The sequence below is a fragment of the Convolutriloba macropyga genome, chromosome 15 (genome assembly GCF_964194025.1).
Source record: "Convolutriloba macropyga chromosome 15, txConMacr16.3, whole genome shotgun sequence".
Classification (NCBI taxonomy): Eukaryota; Metazoa; Xenacoelomorpha; order Acoela; family Convolutidae; genus Convolutriloba; species Convolutriloba macropyga.
Genome location: NC_134482.1, coordinates 48168634 through 48188554, shown reverse-complemented (window position 1 = coordinate 48188554; position 19921 = coordinate 48168634). Strand labels below are relative to the sequence as shown.

The following is a 19921-nucleotide window of genomic DNA, read 5'->3' as shown; positions in this document are numbered from 1 at the left end:
AACTTAATTTGGATAAACAATCGAATGGAGAGAGCAGTAAAGATTGCCGAGGGGTCAGTGCCGAGGAGCTTCCTACGAGCTCCTGTGCGGAGACTATCAAAAACGACACCGACAAGTACTTAAAACTGCTTGTAATCCTAATCAATGAGATGGCCTAGGAATGCAATAGAATGACTGATTGGGGATGCAAAACAACCAGCTGTTCGAGATGACCTAGAGATAAACTGTAAGATCGACAGTTTCATGGAGAAATGTGTCCGAACTAAAAAGGCAACTTTCATCTCGCGTACTTTGTGACTAACTTGGCGAAAGTTCTCAGCGATTGCCCTGATTTCTCCAAGTGAAGCAATACTACCAGCAAATTTGTTACCACAGCCACAATTTACGGATATTGTGTCAGAAATGGAACAAACAGGATAAATTACAGTAATCAGTAATGGTGAGCAATCAGCTTATTACGATCTCGGACTTGCGAAAACCGCCGAAGTAACATCTAAAGGGCTCCGCTTTGAACTAGAAAGTCCATTTCGCCACAGTTACGCTAAAATTCAAGTGCGTTCAGCTCTGACATTTCCGCAATCACTGACCAATAGAAAGACGGCAGCTGTTTACAGTTTTGAGATGTAGTTTTTTGTAGTCTCTCCACGCTGGGATTTCTTCGGAGAACTGGATAGATCCGAATTATTCAAATGCCACGGTGCCGAATCTGTAAGAATCTCTTTGCTCAAATACTATAACTCTGATAAACAAATCCCGAGAAATGTTTGATCACGTGGAGAGGCAGTTTGGAGGGCTATCCGCTCCCGAAAACAAACAAACGAAATGGGAAGTCTCCAAAACCGTCAAATTGACATTAAAATATCTACCGAACGGATATATCGATGCCCAAAATCTTAATCAATCGGCACAACCCTTCAAAAAGAACCAAGAGATGCGCTATCAGGCGTACAACGAGAAGAACATGCAACACGGATCGTTCCATTCAACATTTTTACCTTCCTGACTATTCTGTTCGCGGTCGGTTTGGAGCTGCTTTTGGTCACTGGAAGCTTCTGGGGAAACTTCACTGATTTCTTTCCAACAAACTTAAAAAAATCTCCGGCATTGGAAAGAGTCACGTTCAGCAAAAAAAGTGAGCATATGAATCTTGCAGTCAGCATGCCAGCAGGAGACTAGACTTCTACTTAAAAAATATACGTTTTTGGAGTTGCTCAATTTGTTTTTGCATGGTTACTGCTATTCAGGAGGATAGCAAGTCTAGATGAGGATCTTAGGATAGTAAATTAGACGCAGGTTAAGACTGAAGTTATTGCTACGTAGCCTCAAGTGTTGATAGCAAAAGAAAAATGCTTGAGTGAGCCGCTATTCACTTGACCAAGGGAATAAGTCATATCAAGATTAGTTCACCAACACATCTAGACAAAGTATATGGAGATACATGTAAAAGCGTCCTCAAGCTACTGATCCAATCAATATGCTCAATTCTTGCGCCGTTAATTGTCTATATTAGATGTTTATCCAAGAGCAACTGAAACATCGAATTAGGTAAACGAAACACAATATATATTTAAAAAAATTGAAGGGAAAATGTATTTGTTTGAAATTAGAAACGAAAATGAGCAATGAAAAGAGACCCAGGTGGTTGATAGTAGCATAAAACAAATTATATTACCATTTTTGATCAAGTAACAAATAGATATCCGTCATTTAGTAGAATAACAAATGTGCGCTGTAAAAAAAAAAGATAATCAATGAAAAAATGGATGTCTGGTTCTGATTAATTTTTGCATGCATGATCAAAAAAGAAAACGTGCTGAAGAGAGGGCTGGTATCACCAAGTTCATGCTCCATGCTTTATGTTATGCCAAAAGAAAAAGAACAAGGTTCAAACCTCAACGCTTTTTATTGGCTAAACTTAAGGTATCAGGAAAAAAAGATAAAAGACTACACTGGAAATTTTGGAAATCAGTTTACGTGGACTTTTGGAGCATCAACGACGATTTAGACCTGGCCCTTACTTCAGCAACACTCTGCAGAAGAATAAAAGAGACCAACACAATCTTCTTGCTGCACCTCTTCCTTCCCTCTGAACACAGTAGCCAAAACATAAGTAATTTTGCTCCCATGCAGAAGAGAAGCACAGGAACCTGAGACAAGCCAAGGAGAGCGTCAAGCTTAGCAGGGAAGCTTGCTCTCGAGAACGTGTTCGAGCACGAAATTGGCTGTCCTACATCTCTCAAAGTTAATTTATGATTCATTTTTTTTTCAATATTCACTTGGGAATCGATAAATTCACTTGGGAAACGCGAAATATCAAGGACAACAAGTAGTTTCTACCAAAAAACTACTGGTTTCTTATTTTTTTAAATGATTCATTTGAGAAGGTTCTTTCTTTGAAAAAAATGACCAAATTGCATAAGTTTGTTTTTTCTAGCTCAAAATTGCTCTTTTAAGCTGCGGGAACGTTCAGCAGCAATTTGATGAGGCAGATATCAACAACGGGACATAGATCATCCTGGAACATTAAATTATTTTGTATTTTGTTCATAGCAATATTATAAGAGTGTTTTCAAAGTATCTTTCAATTGAGAAAAATTGGTCTTTTATCATGCGGTGATTTGTGATTTTTGCGTGAAACTAACCTATGACCAATTCGATTGTACTCTGCAAAAAAAAACAAGCAATGGATGTGAATTCTGACGATATTTTGTTTTTTCAATTACTACCCTATGCGACCTCGTCTTAACCCGCCTAGCTTTCAAACTGAGCACATTTGTAAAAAAAATTGATGGCAAAGAAATTATCATATTGGCAAAAATCAAAAAAGCATGAGATCAAAAAGTTTTAAAAAAGTTAGCATGACGGATTCTTTTTAAAAGATAGTCGATCTTTTTTCCATATTGTTTCGCAGCCCCTATACAACCCAGACACAACACCAAGTAAATTCCAGTACTAGAAAACCTAATGGCAGATCTATGATCATGTCAGTTTTCACTGATAGCAGTCTTGTGCCCCTCCTGGGCAAGGCTTGGCAAGTCCAAATGCTAGATAATATAGAAAGTTAAAATATCAATACTCATATTGTTTTTTTCTCCGCTATGTTTTCGCTGAAACTCAAAACATTTCTCTTATTGTGCTCATATCTTATGTTTATTCTACTATTGCAACATCAGTTTCTTTTTTATCAGAAATCATTACCCTTGTCCGAAATATTTTTTGGAAAGACTCATTTTTGTTTATGAAAACATAATGGCCTAATTGGCCCAAAAAATTTGAGCTCGGTTTCAACTAGAACTAAGAACCTTGACGGTGTAATTGAAGTCAATATTACCCCCCCCCCCCCCCCCCCCCACAGGCCCACCTCCATGTATTAAGTCTCCATAAAGTCGAGCTCCAGAGTAACAATAGTAAACAAGGACAATTTTTAGATTAACATTTTTTTTAGAAAACTCAATACCATTTTTTAGAAACTCCGTGTATTTACGGCTACCTCTTCGAGTCTGCAATACAACCCAGCGGAACCTTCATTGAAAATAAAGCGAATCTTTTCGAGTGCATAGAACTGGCTGTGGCCAATCAGAACACTTCCATATACGGAGTGACTGCCAAAACTAACTCTTTATCCGGTGGTGTGGACTGTTACTATTTCTATGGTGAACCAGACATCAATGTACAAGTTGTGAACAAAGATCTGACAGGGGACACTTGCTTTCTCAAAGGTCAGTTTTCTCAATTAAAAATCACTCTTTGCTCTTGCTCAAACGTCAGTCAGATCTATTCTGCCATCCCCCCCCCTCCACCTTTCAAAGCCTCAGCTCTTAGAGGGCATATAACTTTTACGCCCCCCCCCCAGCGCACGTGCTATTTTCTACATACTCCTATGCTAACGATGAAAAATTGTTAAGTGGGGCGTAAAAATACAAAACTAGTGCTTTCGATATACAAATTAGACTGACGTTTCGTTGAATTTAGGGCGAAACTTTTGTCCAGAGAGGGGCAACAAAATTCAGGTCCAGAAGTTGCCCGGTGTGTGGGCGTGGGGACTTCACCCAGTTTACAGTTATGGGGGTTAGTACCATTTCATTACGCTGCCATAATACACCCAATTTAATTATCACTAGAACTAATCTCTGACCATAAAATTGTTTCAGATAGCCTAAAAACTGATTTCTCAAATATCCCCGGTTTGAGATGTCAGCACCTTTTCAGCGCATTTCTTACATAATTTTCGGGAACATCTCGTTTCGGTCCGCATTAATTTCCTGATGGTATTTTTCTGAGAGCTTCGGCTACTATACCAGCTATTCTTCAAATTGATGGCGGCTGTTCACTGTTTGCTTGAAACAATGCTTTACATGACTTGGTTCTCGGATTGCTCCACAGCGATTCAACTGCCAGCCTATCTTAACGTTATTCTTTTGAGCTGCGCTTACGTGGTTATTGGTATCTGTTATAACTTGTATTAAGTACACGTATTTGTTGGCTGGCCAGTTGCTCGACTTGATATTCTTGAGAATTTGCTAACTTGCATTCCGTTGTTATTCAAAAGTTAATTTGCATCCTTCATCTCCTCTTGACTCATTCTATGGTGAACGTTCACAATGACAAAATTTGCTTTAGTCTTAGGTCTCGGAAGAGTAATTCTTAATTTTATAGTGGCCTTTGGATTGGCGTGATTTAGGATAGGATGCAGCATTCAGCACTCTCTGGAAGCAAAGCCCTCTGGTTTGCTATAGAAAAAGTTTAATTATTTTTTTCAGTTCTCAGATTTGTTTCAAGTTAACTGCAGGTCAAAATGATCTGATTGCCCTCTGTTGTCAATTTGGCTCGGAATTTGATTTCATAATCTTTTTCAGTTATTCCCTACTTCAATAAAATTTTTTTGGTCTTGTGCTGTTTCATCCGCTGTCATTCTGGCCTCAGATAAAAGCCCAGTAAATTGACTCCTTTTAAGAATCAGCGTCAAGGAGGCTTGACTTTTCAAAAATTTTGTATGAGGTCTAGATTTGGTAGAAATTAGTTTTCGAATACAAAGTGAACGCCTCGTAAAAATACAGACTGATTAAAACGCAAGACATTTTTGTCTATTAAAACATGGGAGTATTAAACGAGTGATATTTGAAAACTGAGAACAAACAAAAGTGTTAACAACAAAGTTAGATTAAAACTTCTGAAGAATGAAACTAAAACACGGCAAAAACAATCGAAAAGTTGTTATTTTAAACCTTAAGCAACTTTCAGTGAAAAAATTTCTTTTTTATAAAAACCTCACTCCCAAACGACTGTCTTACTCAGAGTGGAGTACTTGCTTGTGGTTTTCATGTCACATTTTGTTTTCATGATCATATACTGGTCCGAAAGTGACAATATTAATCTTCAGAGCTTATTTACGCTGAAAGTTGGGCATTAAACGAAAGAATAATTTGAAATAGATAAACAAAATTTTGATATACTCTGAAGCCAATTAATACAAACCAACGCTCCTTTAAAAAAAATTTAAAAAACGTTTTTTGCATAAATCCTCAAGTTCGTTTTGCGAATAAGTATAAACAGCAAAGTTATTCCTTTAGCGCACACAAGGAATCCAATGTGGATTGCAAATGCGATACAAAATTTTAATATGTCCTCTGACTACATTATGCGAGAATTTATGAAACCAGTCAAGGTTTTTTGGGTCATATATGACCTTGTCTGATGTCCAAGAAATTTCAGTCAACTTCAATCGAAAACGAAATTTATACAGTTTTGAGGCTTTTTTTTTGTATGATCCTTTTATGATTTCTAGGAAATCATATGATCCTTGTAAGACTACCAAGAGTTCATACATATCATATATGACATATATGACCCAGTATGAATGCTAAGAATCATCTATGACCTAACATGACTACTAAGACTTTTTAAGAATTTTGTTTGACGAGCAACTCGGGAACATAAATGAGAAAAAGATTTATAGATATTATGATCATTCGAAAACTCATTGCCTAATTATTCTAATGAGCATGTGAACCCATTGTCTACCATTAAATAATAAACTTTGATCTATAATAACTCATGTGTAAAGAAACCCACGCATCATAAAATAAGAAAAAGTATGAAAGAAGAAATTTGACTCAAGTATGTGCTTGTATTAAGTGCAAGCAAGGATTAGTTGGATCTAATCCGTTTTGCCCCCCCCCCCCCAGTGTTTTTAAGCCCCCAGAGACAAATTATATGTTTTTATATAGCACGTTACTATGTATAAAATAGCACGTGTGCCTGGGGGCGTAAAAATATAAGCTAATTGATTAATTAATTGAGCTTGCCTGTATTCAGAAGTAGGCAATGATTCAAAAATAAGGCGTTAAACTTCAATTAATCCTTATATAACAAAACTGTTTTATCTAGAAAGATTTGAAAACCAAGTTAAAATTGTAGTTTGGTTTCAAAATCTTTTGCTACAAAAAAGTTTTTTTTAACTTGCACAATCCTCAATTCTTTTCTTACAGCTGTGTATTTCTTTTCTTATGATGAAAAGCTTACAATCTTAAATGAATTTTCACTTTGAAAAATCTTTAAAAAGTATCTTTGAATCTATTCTGTTCCCCCCCCCCCCCCCCAGCTTAGTGAGCATAAATTTTTATGACCCCAAGGCGTACGTGCTATTTTCTTACATAGTAACGTGCTATATAACAACATAACGGGGGATCATAAAAAACACTGGGGGGGGGAACAGAATAGATCCGTATCTTTTTTCAGGCTATCAGGATGCACCGCAAGGGAAGAGGTGTGCTGAAGTTTCGTACCAGCAAGGAAGCTGGGCCCAGGGGTTCCTGGCTATAAATATGCTTGCGAGTGACTACTACTGCGATGCTCACAACAGAAGTAGAGGTCAACTGGAAGCACAGGCTTCTATCAGCGAAGTCTGATCACTCGCATCTCACATGATTGAAAAAGTCACAGAAAAGAAGTTTTTAAAAAATCAATACTGGAATCTACAAGTACCCAATTGTCCAGTAAAATAACCCACTTTAAGTTTGGTTTACTTTTGTATCCCAATATACTGTAAGAGTGAGCCAGAATTACTTATCCCTGTAATCCTTTCAATTTGACTGTCAATCGCAGCCATATCCTTACCGGTAGACGCTTCTAATGACAAATAGCAGATTACGCTGATCATTTACATCAAGTGATCGGTTTTTCGATTTAATTGTCTGTTATCAAATTTTGACCTTGTGCATACCCACTTGCTAATTAATTGCTCTTGAACGAAGTTCATAGCAATTATTGTAAACGTGTGTGTCTTTTTTTATGCAAAACTCTTGCTTGACAATTTTGACTTTTCGAGTGACTTTTACGCCCTTGATTTTTTGATCTAAAATTCTTTCTCAATCACAATTTCAAGCAGCTGAACTCAATGTGCGGCAATTTAATACTAAAAGTCAACTGAAAAGTTCGCCGAAACTGGTGCCATTTTTCACTTTAAATCTTAATAGTGGTATATGTTAACCTTTAATGTGGTTATTTGAAGCCCATTATTGAACTTCTTAGTCCCAGCAGGCTGCAATTGATTAGAGCTCCCTCTAGTCGTTCGAGAGCAATTCTTCCGACGTTTAGTCGGTTATGTTTATGTTTCAAAACTAGTATAAGCCAACAAAAATGCAACAACTGAATTGGAATGCATGTCTTGTCAAAAAGAACTGATGGGAAAAATTCATGGCCGATGTGTGATTTTTCACGTAAATTTATTCGACTTTTCACTCTTTTTCCGTGCTATAAGTAACTTATTTTCACGCACTCTTTTATATCTAAAATAGTATTAAATATATCGAATTGAAAAAAAAACATACTTGGCGATTAGCTTCAGAAATTTTCCTCTGGTTACTAAATGTGAATTAGGATGATAATTGGCCTTTCGCATCTAACCACATTACTGTTCACAAGAGCCATTAAGTCTTTGAATATGGTCTAAAGTAATTACAAATAAAATCAGGCAGTACAATTCTAGACTAATAACAATGTCAAAGTTGAGGAAACGGGTGAGTGTCATCTGTGAATACAAGTGTAATTTCAAATCATTGAATAACAATGAATTTGAAACAAAACTAGACTGTAATCAAAATTTATCTTAATGGCTCTCAATTATTGGGCCCAAGCTTCAAAAGTGATTTGCTGCTACAAATGATTTGCTGGGCTTTGAATTGTAATCTCACGGACAGGCGTCAAAATTTTTGATAGAAATTTTTTAGTTTAAAAGATTCCCTAGTTATCTGAAAATCTGGCAGTCATGATAGTCCCTGTTAAAGTTTTTTTGAACTCTCCATACCGTTTTTAAAGAAATACTGGTCAATTTTAACTTATTGACGTATTGAGTCATATATTATCCATATATGTACAAAATTTTACATAGTTTAAGCATTAGGTTAGAACAACAACAACCCAGACATTCATAAGTTCGACCATGAACATCATGCGTTCATACTATTGAGAAAACTTCAGGGAAATCTTTGGAGAAAGACTTTTTTGCTCTTCATCTTCTGGCATCTCCCGTGGACAGAAAGAACACCGAAGAGGGGCTATCAATTTTGAGAGAGTCAATTGATTTTTTTAACGGACAACTTGAAAACAGACATAAGTTGATAAAATATCTGTCTTGTCACAAAAAGAGGAAATTATGCGATGTTATGTTTTTATTCGGTCAATTGCTTTTCAGAAGTGAAAGATTTTCAAGCTTCGATGACGGTTTCCAAGTTAGAAATCTCCGATGAACAATTTTATTTTAGTGAGAGTCACAATTTTGATATTATTTATTTTTTAAGCTTTCAACCAATTTATCGCAAAGAATTTTATCTAAGTCTCGAATCTCACACTCGTATTCAAGTCAAATCGATCAAAGTCTCGAATCTCTGTATTCAAATCAAACTTTTTTCGACAATTTTTACATGTGGCTGTTTTGCTGTTCAAACCGTCTTCTTTTCAAATCAGATAAAAACAATTCGTAATCGCAGGTTATCCTACTGTGCGTTGGGACATAAGATTACGAAAAATGAGTTATGTAAGATCAGCGTTTTGAGTTGTAAGTTAATTCAAGAACACGCTATTTTAAACGCTAATTAACATACTATAAGCAGATTAAGCAGACATTAAGCGCTAAAGTAATGAAAGGTCATAAAGAAATTATGCGCCTAATTGAGTAAGATCAACTCAAAAAAGCGGTAACTATCGTGAAAAAACTTACCGCTAATTTTGAATAGTTTTGACGTTTTCAGCCCTGACATTTTTACTCATGATTGTAATTGAACCCCGTTTGTTTTGAATTGGTTAAAGCTTGTGATATCGATTGAAATTATCAGAGAAAAATGAACCTGTTGAGAAAAGTACTTTAGGCAGCAGCTGCAATTCTGTTTGGGTTGATCTTTCTCAAATTTAATTTTTTTTGAAAATTTATGGTAAAACTTATGATCAACAAAACTTTAATTTTTGATGGCTTCTTCAATCATTTACATCAGGGTGTTTGGGTTTGCCTTTACGGTAAGTTGTGGTTAAACTAGTTTGGGTTAAAAACTGGAACCAAAAATTTAGTCAAGAACAGCTTTATAATTGGCTTCTAAGTTGTTGACTCAGTTAGTTAGTCATTGCTAATGTAATCAAACTGGAATGAAGTTTAAGAATCGGTAAGCTGCTCTATATTACAAATATTTTTCCTTACCTTTTTTAGATTAGACCAAAAAATGACCACAGTCACAAACAATTGGCACTAGAAAAAAAAGGGATTTGACATTGTTTTTTTGAACAGTTTTGAAAACTGAAATAATTGCTTAGTTTCAAAGTTCTTGACCTCTTCGAACAGAAATTACTAAAAAAATTACATTTTTTTCTGAATAAAGTTTGTTAAATTCGTGTTGTTTCAGATGGATTCTTTGCCTTGTGAATTGCGTTCCCAAGAAAACGAGGAAAAATCTACATCCATCCACCTGGAATTTGAACTTGTTTTTAAACATGAAAACTAATATTTCTCAGCTGTAATAATAAAGTGTTTGTTTGTGATTCTTTTCCAGTATTTCCCATTTTGTCTCAGCTTAGCTTTTTAATACTGGTGCTCCTGCTGAATCGAACGCGGGTAAAGGACATCAAAAAAGTTGATGGGCTTATCGAGGAATCCAGGTAGATAAACAATTGGAAATCAGTTAGAATGACCGGAAGTTGATTGGAAGTTAGGGTCATTCTATTTTTAAGCCCCCCCCCCCCCAAAAAAAAACCCGATAATAACCAACCCCCCACCCTTTGTGGTATATTTGTGTTAATGGGGTCTGTACGTTATACGACCACTAAGTTGGGGGCTATGATGTAAAAGACGCGGAAGTTGAACCAAAATTTAGGGCTGCTTGAGCGGAAACAAACGTGAAAGTTAATCAAAACGTGAGAATAGGTTTATAACAATTATAACTAAATATTCACTATTTATAACTTGAGTGAAAATTTCAAAGGCTTCACAAGAACCTGACATTTTTTGGAGAGAAAAAACATGAGAGAAGTGCGTAAAACTCTGAGCAAGATCAGTGAGTAACTTAATGGTGATAGGGTGATAGTGCGGGTTTTTTGACAAGCCCAATTTGGGCAATGAGAAACTCGCGAAAAATGTAAATGTGGGATGTCTTCTCCCCACACCCCCCCCCCCCCCCAGCTTAGTGTGCATATATATCTTTTACGCCGACAGGCTCACGTGCTATTTTTTACATAGTAACGTGCTATATAATAACACAAATTGTAATAGGGGGCATAACTAATACTGGGCAAAATGGTTCCAAAATGCGAGCATTGAGAAGAATGCTCAGAGTAATATTTGCTGCAATTCGAGTTCCTTTTTAAACAGACTGATTGAAAAAAAAAGTTTCAAACCAACACAAAGTGTTGTGAAATACCCAAATCATCCACTCTCATAAAGATTTTAGGAGTAAAAAAAATTGATTTTCTGAAGTTTGAGAAAATTCAAACTAATTATTGGTTTTTCTATTGATTTTTACTACTCGAAGGTGAACATTGGTTTCTGTGGGTTTTCTTCTAAAAAACTGAAGCCAGTTTAATTAAGAAAAAAGATTTAACTTCATTTAATAAACGGTAGATATCTATTTCTCTTCAAACATTGAAAGTACGAATTCAGTCTTTTCTGTGTACGAACGTCGGGCAAAATTATTTACAGAAGTTAGTTCGTTTCCGACGTATCCTAATTCACAAACAATGCGAAAGCGTAGTGAGAAAAAAATATTATTTATTTTAGCACTTTACGAGTCCCATTATACCCCACAACTTACACACGACCTTATAAAACTTGATCGCTTGCTAACATACCTCCTCCAATGAATCCAATGTTTCTTCTGAACTAACTTCCCAATGTCCCCTTTGAATTGATACATTCTTAACCTGGCCTACTTCAACTACACTCACCGCGATAGCATTGAAGTTTTTTTGCACACTTCTTAATAATTAGATGAGGCGGTATATATTTGGAAACGGTTTAACCTAATTTAACTCTGTGTGGCGTAAGTTCAAAACTTTTTTGGCAAAAAATTTCTAGTCGTTTCTGATGTTGAAACAGATATGTTAATTTTTGTATTCTTTTTGTTCATTTTGAACAAATAGCAAGAAAGCTGTTTTCATTCAATCTTCCTAATTTGGCTTTGATGATTCGCAACTGAAACAGAAACGAACTATTTTTCACATAGTGACGTGCTATATAATAACACAAATTGTAATTGCGAGCATAAAAGAACTGTGTTGGCTGAAAGAGAGGAAATTCAAAATGTGAAATTTGAGCAGGAAACTGAGTAATCAGGACGATTGTAAAAAAAAGTTTCAAAACCAAAACAAAATACTGCGAAATTGCCAAAGTCGACAATCTGCTCCCGCAAAGTTTTAAGGAGTGAAATTTTTTAAATTTTCTGTGGTTTTGAAGGATTGACAATATTTTTTGCTTTTTTTACGGTTTTTGCAACTCCAAAAGCAGCATTGGTTTTCTGCTGGCTTTTTCAAACTGAAACAAAGTTTTTTATGAAAACAATGGACTTAATTGATTGATATCTCTATTCACGCGCTGATCTTTCGAGTTAAGTCATAGGCAAAATGCTAAGATGAACCATAGTTAAAACTCCGTTTCATTTTTGAGAATTTTTTTGCGGTCCTTGTGAAAGCAGATGCGTTTTCTTGCCAATAGATAATTTTAGCTAAAGTTTCAAAAATGTCAGTTTCTTGCGTAATCCAAATCAATTTGCGTTTTTTATACCGTAAAAAGCTTTGTTTCGTTTTTTTTTCAAATTTCTGCAGTGTTTTCAACACATTTCAGCACCAAGTGCATGTTCCAGTTTTCTATAGTAATGTCCGATAAAACAACACAAATTATTGTTGGCGGCATGAAAAATACTGGGCAGTATAGTTCATAAACTTGAGCATTGAGCAGAATGCTTAGAGTAATTGTTGCTCCAATGCGAGCAATCTTTTAACTTACTTGACTTCAAACCTACACAAGGTATCGTGAGTTGTACAAATAAATCAACTGCTCCAATAAATTTATTGGGAGTAAACAAAATGGCGCTGACTTTCTGCAGTTTTATAGGGTTGAAAGTCATTACTGGTTCTTCTGTATACATTCACGATTCGTGAGGAGCATTGATATTTTTTCAGTTTTGTTTTAAAAGTGGAGCTAGTTTGTTTATGAAAAAGATTTAACTTCATTCAATAAATGGTTGATATCTCTTCAAACTTTATAAATTCGACTTCTGTGTAAGAACGTTGAGCAAAATTATTTTTATATGTTAGTTCGCTTCCGACGTATCCCAGATCACAGACATTGGCATACCTTATGTAATTTAGGCATTTAAGGAGTCCAATATGCCTTCCCAGTTCCCCTCATAAACAATTAAACCTCATGTCATCCTATAAAAAATGCTCCATCGCCAATTACCTCCTCCAATTAATCCAATATTTTTCCTGAACCAAAACTATCTCCTTTGAAATTATACATTCTTACCCGTGCTTCCCCCAACTACATACCCCGCGATAGCATTGAAATTTGTGTGCACACTTCTCACAAATTAGATAAAGCGACATAAATTCTGCAAGTTTTCTTTATTTACATATAAAGTAATTCAACTCTGTGGGCCCTAAGTTCAAATGGTTTTATGATATCCAAGGATATCATCCTTAGTAATTTATTTGGTGCAGTTTATAATTCATACGATGTCTTAAATTAGTTCCTTTATTTGCCTTTCATAAACTGTCCATTACTTGTTCATTTAGTACCCCGTGATCTGTTTTCATTTCCTTCTTGGTTTCCCGCTTCGTGATTAGACATGTCTGATCACGCCTTCACGATTTGTTGATTAACATTTTATTCATTCACTTAACTTCGCAATTCAAATTCAGTTAAATGATTCTCTTTGTAAATCCCGCTCCGCGAGTAAGCGTTGAATACTCAAGTCAGGATCCCGCTCCGCGAATCACAGTTTAAACAAATCTAAGCGCACCCGCATCGCGAATAGTTACGCTAAATAAAAAGAGTACGGCATGGTGCGGTCAGCAACTAATCGTACACCTGTCGGAATCGATTCGCTCCGGGACAAACCTACACCCGAGCCTCCACTCCGCTGGGAGAAATGGAGAGTGCAATATAAATTGGCACTGTTGGCAAAAGAAAATGTTATTCTCGTTACACTACTTGGACCCAAAACCGAGATGGTGGAAATTCCCCTCGAACCAATATACGAAGAAACTATATTTAGTGCTTCCGCACAATCGGAGAGAGAGAGAGAAACGCTCGTAACGCGCAGCAGAAAATGAACTGGAAAAACAAATGCCAACGGCTAATTGAAGTTGTTATTATGTGTGGTGACAAATCGTGGCCAATGGCGGATTCGAAAACCGTATCTCTACTCTATCTAAGCATCGGGGTAGAAGGTTTCCGCATCCTTAATTGCAAGAACCCGCATATCATGATCGATACCCTAGCTACTGTAGACTTCTGGAAGATGGTGGAAGAGGCATTCATCCGCCCTCACAACATAACTTTCGATCGTCATGTTTTCTTGATTACGAAACAGCTTCGGGGAGAAACAGTGGAACACTTCTATGGAAAGTTAAAGGAATTGGCAGAGAACTGCGACTTTGAAAACAAGGAAGAGACCCTGATACGCGACGTCTTCATCACTAATCTGATGGACCCCGAAATCCAAAAGGAACTCCTTAAGCAAACCGATGAACCGCGTCAGGCATTAGAGCTAGCAATTAACATGGAACTTGGAATGTGAAACCAACATCAAATCCAACAGCACAGCAAGATTGTCATTCCGGCCAATGTCAACGCAGTTCATTTTGCCAATAATTCTCCAACCCCGAATCCGCAAAATATGAAAAATGCTCCAAGACAGAACAATCGATCCACACTCTACTGTTCAAACTGCGGAGGACTTTAGCTACCGAATCATCGCAAAAAATGTAACGCAAAAGGTAAAACCTGGAAAAATACTGGTCTTCTTAATCATTTTGCGAAAGTTTGCAGAAAACAAAGAAATGTGAAACCACAGAATTCTAAGACAAAAATGATAAGCGTTGTGGAAGAAGAACCGCATCCTGAGGACTCAGTGAATTTCCTACAACCAGCCAAGCTCTTCGAATCGGATTGCAGTAGCGGAGAAGACAATACGGTTGCGGTGATCGAGATTGCAGTAGAGAATTTAGAACCCATCAATATGCCTATCAAGATTGGCAATATTAACACTACAATACTCGTGGACTCCGATAGCGCATGCAGTATTCTCAACCGTTCACTCGCATCGCGAGTGGTACAAAGCAGTCCTCGCGCTTTCTGGATCAGCGCGAAGGTGTCTCCACAACTTCGGACCCTCTCGAATGAACCAATCCAGGTCGAAGGAAAGATACAATCTCCAATAACGAGTAAGGGTTGGACTTGTGATTCAGCGACATTCACATTTGTAGCTGACGGACTAAAGTCCGTAATTGGCCGTGACTTGTTTGACCAACTTGGACTAGCAGTTACTCAATCTACATCTCAAAAAAGTAATCGTGTCAACAACATTTCCTCTCCAGATTTCAAGAACAAATCGCAAAAACTTTTCCTGAATTGATATCGCGTATCGGAGGATCAAAAAATCATGTGGCAAAAACTAAGTTTCACAAAGATTTCCAACCTAGACACCAAAAAGGTAGACGTATTCCAATTAATTTGCTACAAAAAATCAATATCGAACTTTAAAAATTGTTAGACGAAAAACGTATCATAAAAATTTCAAGATGTCTTGATAAATACTTCATATCACCAATAGTGGTCACCGTAAAAAAAGATCAAACGATAAAGCTTGCACTGGATTCAAAAGTTTTATATAAATCCATTCACAAGAATAAATATCAGATGCCAAATATTGATCCGCTAATCGAATCCATCTCCCAGCAAGTTAGTGCTCCCGCGTCGCAAAACACAACGTACTTCTCCACAATTGATTTGAAAGTACGCATACAGTCAATTAAATTTAGATAGTAACAGGACTAATTATTGTAACTTTAACATTATTAGTGGTAATGTGACCGGCGCTGATAGATTTCAAACAGGATTTTACGAGCTCACAGATATGGCAGCAGAATTTCAAAAGGCTATGGACTACACTCTAATTGGTCTAAAGAATACATATTGTTTTTTAGATGACATTTTGATCGTTAGTAAAGGATCTCTGGAAGAACATAAAAGTTATGTAATGAACTGTCTTAAACGATTAGACGATGAAAATCTTAGGATAAATCTTCCTAAATGTCATTTTGGAAAGTTAGAAATTGATTGGCTAGGATACCAAATCTCACAATCGGGTATTTCGTTCCTCGAAAATAAAAGAGCTGCGATCTTAGCACTTGAAGCTCCGAAAACTCTGAAGAAACTCCGCTCTTTTCTGGGGTCGGTTCATTACATCGGGAAATTTATTCCTAATCTTGCTCAAATTAGTCATCCCCTCCGCCCATTGCTGAAAAAGACATCAAAATTTATCTGGAAAGAGGAACATCAAAATTGTTTCAATGAAATAAAAAATCGCATCGCGAACGCAAACGCAAATAGCCACTATAACCCGCAACTCGAAACACGCGTAAAATGCGATGCGTCTCGTTCCGGTCGCGGAGCAGCACTTGAACAATTGACAGTTGATGGGTGGAAACCAATCATATTTACGTCTCGGTTTTTAATTTCTTGCGAAGAACGTTATAGCGTAAACGAACTTGAACTTCTGGGTGTAGTTTGGTCAATTGAATATTTTAAAAATTACTTGTACGGAAAAAATTTTACAGTAATTACGGATCATCGTGCCCTTCTATCTATCATGAAAGAAAATAGATCAAATAAATCATACAACAGCAGGTTAACCCGCTGGATCGATCGTTTACTCCCATTTCAATTCGGCATTGAACATCTTCCCAGGGCGAAAATGGGTTTAGTTGGCTACATTTCTATACACCCGTCTCAAAATGCTAAAAAGTCTCCACGTATGATGAGGAATTCATTGTAGCAAAACAAAATTAAAGTTAATTTCTACATCTATTTATTCATTGGAATTAAACAACATTAAACTTAAATCTCATTTACACCAATTATTAACAGCACACAACCCCGCATTACAAATCACACCTACAATTGAGGCACGCAATCCCGCATTACAAATCACACCTAATATTGAGGTATCCAGCATTACAAATCACACCTAAAATTGAGGCCAACAATAACGCAATGAACTTAATTAACACACACGCGGCACGAGTATTCAAACTTGTTTATTATAATTCCCCTGCTGCACGAAAGTTAGCCTCAAATACTAATTGTAATTTAAACAATTTAAAATATGTAGACCCCGCGTCACAAAATCCACTTAACACTTCTCTCGCTCAATGAAATACCAGTAATCGTAAACAATTATTCCAAATTCGGAATGAAATAGCTCTCGCGCCGCGCGAGCCTCACATTATTCAATCTAAAATCCCGCCAATTACGAGACATTCCTCGAATATATTTAAAAGTCACCACCAAAAAAAATCAGTGCTTTTTGCCTCTAGTCATCCTCTAATTCAGTCGTACAATTTCAATTCAAAAAATTCATTATCATCTAAATCATTGTCAGAAATAAACTACATAAACAAAATCAGTAACATAATGCATTCTAAAAAGTGCATCATTGGCGTTCGCTTTAACGACGCATCTCGCACGGCGAATCAACACACATCTAATCAAAATGCAACTCGCCCCGCAAGTCAGCGTTCTATTTCGCCAGGCAATTCCCGCACCGCAAGTCAGCGACAAGAAACTTCAAACGACACCCGTGCAGCAAATTCCCCACCAATAACAACGCCAACATCTCCGGCGAACTCATCAAACGCAAGTACCCCTCTCACACCCAGGCCACTGGTATCAACTTTTGAATACATCGTATCAAAGATTTTTAATAAATATCTAATTGCGTCACTGACCAGCAAGGACGCAGTACTAAAAGAGGTCCGAGATTGCATCCTAACAAACAATGAAAGTCGCCTCAAAGCCCTGAACCCATACATACACTCATATTGGCGAGATCTCCATGTACGTTCCGGGTGTGTATGTATCGATGAGAAGGTCGCCATACCGAACGTTCTGCGAGAGGCGATGATTGACGACAAACGCTCCAGCCATACGGGCACATGGGGTATGATATGCATGGCCAGGCACTGCTGGTGGCCATACGTGCATCGCGAGCTTATCGTTAAAGCTACAGAATGCAAGCCCTGCACGGTGATTGGTAAGAGTCTTAAATCTGATATTCCTGCTAAGCAATTTAATCCTCACATACCGTGCGTTGAACCAAATCAAGAAATTCAAATTGATTTAGGAGGTCCAACATTTGATGAAAAGGGTAATGAAATTTACTTCTTAGCAGCTATCGACCGTTTTTCTGAATACCCTACTGCATGTATTTATGACATGGCTAACGGACCAAATGTTCTAAAATTTTTGGACATGTATATTGAAAATCGACGATCTATTCTACGATCTATTCGGCTGGATCAAGCAAAATGCTTGCTTGGCAATCAAGTAAAGACCTTTTGTTACTAAAATAAAATCGACATAATTGAAGCTCCAGTGAATGGTCATCGTGCTATTGGACTGGTAGAAAGACTTATTCAAACGATTAAAAATAGACTTGCATGTATTAAAGAGGAAAAAACGTCTGCTAACGCTTTTCATGTGAAGAATACACTAAAGATAATAATACACCGATTGCGAATATGTAAACAAAGAACAACAAAGATCTCGCCTTTCGAAGCACACTTTGGAAGAAAACCTAATACTCCGCTGAGCGTGATATCGACAACGCCTAAATTGTCAAATCTCACATATGAGAACATAGTAAACTACTCTTTAGATGAAGACACAGTGATGCCGGAAGAAATCCTTCCAGATGACAAGTGGGTGAACGGGTACCGCAGTGACATTGAGGTGGAAGTTGGGGTGTCACGAGCGACGCAAGAGGCGAAAGCAAGAGAACGGGCCAGCACGCACGGCGAATCACGTTTCCTGCGAACGAAGGCCACTCGCCCAATTCCTCTCAAAAACGAGTGCTGGAACTCAAACTAGCCCGGAAAATCCATGGAAAGCGACGATCGAAGAATAACTTGGAGGGATTATATGAAGTACTCGCACCTGGCTCAAATATCCTGAAAGTTAGCCCGATGACTTCCACAATCAATGAAGCCGGAAAACCTGTAGTAACGGTCAGGAACAGCGATATTGCGAAATTCGTGATGCAATTGGAGGGCGTAAAGGCGTACGCGGATCGCAGGGGACCAAGATCGGGAGAAAAACTGGTGGAAGAACTAATTCAGAGTCACGTGAAAGAGTTCACACAGAAACAAAAGGGGGATAAGAAAATGAAACATTGTAAGCGTGATCCAGGCAGCGGGGTATCCTCCTCAAAATCGAACATTTCACGCGCGATGCGAGGACGAGTCACCAAAATTCCGAACTTTCTTGCTATCCGAAATCAGCAGCCAGAAGCCAGCACAGTTTCGCATAGCGAGCAGCCAACAACTTCCTCCGCAAAAACATCTGCCGCAGCGAAACGACCACAAAGATCATCAGACCGCAATCGGCCGAAGGACACAATTTGAACGAATGGAACAATTAGAAACTGAGTTACTCAAAAACTGTGTTAATTAAGACACTTATAATATAATGGTATTTATTTTTGGCTATGATAACCAGTACATATATTGTTATTATTTATTTAACCGGGGACCAAGTACTAATTTGTAAATATTGTTATTAATTTATACATTCGAAAATTGTTATGGTAACAATTTTCTTTGTTGATGTAAGGGGTTTGTGATACCCAAGGATAACATCCTTAGTAATTTATTTGGTGCAGTTTAGATTTCATACGATGTCTTAAATTAGTTCTTTTATTTGCCCTTCATAAACTGTCCATTAACTTGTTCATTTAGTACCTCGTGATCTGTTTTTCATTTCCTTCTTGGTTTCCCGCTTCGTGATTAGACATGTCTGATCACGCCTTCACGATTTTTGATTAACATTTTATTAATTCACTTAAATTCTCAATTCAATTTTCAGTTAAAAAAATTCTCTTTGTAAATCCCCGCTCCGCGAGTAAGCGTTTGAATACTCAAGTCAGGATCCCGCTCCGCAAAATCACAGTTTAAAAAAAGTCTAAGCGCACCCCGCATCGCAAAATAGCTACTCTAAATAAATAGAGTACGACAGGTTTTCTCAATGAATATTCTAGTCGTTTTTGATGTTGAAACAGTTGTTTTTTTCTATACACTTTTTGTTCATGTTGCAAAAAAAATTGTTCTTTTTCATTCTTCATGGTTTGGCCTCGATGTTTCGTAACTGTAACGGAGACCTGCT

The 19921-nt window shown here is 37.2% G+C and overlaps 1 protein-coding gene across 1 annotated transcript in view; it reads left to right on the top strand.

Annotated features, from left to right (window-relative positions):
• The window catches only part of LOC142354229 (uncharacterized), a 49999-nt gene extending 43091 nt beyond the window's left edge, over nucleotides 1-6908 (top strand). Inside the window, exons 5-7 of the mRNA XM_075406480.1 lie at nucleotides 3468-3719; nucleotides 3973-4068; nucleotides 6739-6908. Coding sequence (XP_075262595.1) covers nucleotides 3468-3719; nucleotides 3973-4068; nucleotides 6739-6908 — 518 coding nt within the window. The remainder of the gene's footprint in view (nucleotides 1-3467; nucleotides 3720-3972; nucleotides 4069-6738) is intronic.
• The last annotated feature ends 13013 nt before the right edge of the window (nucleotides 6909-19921 follow it).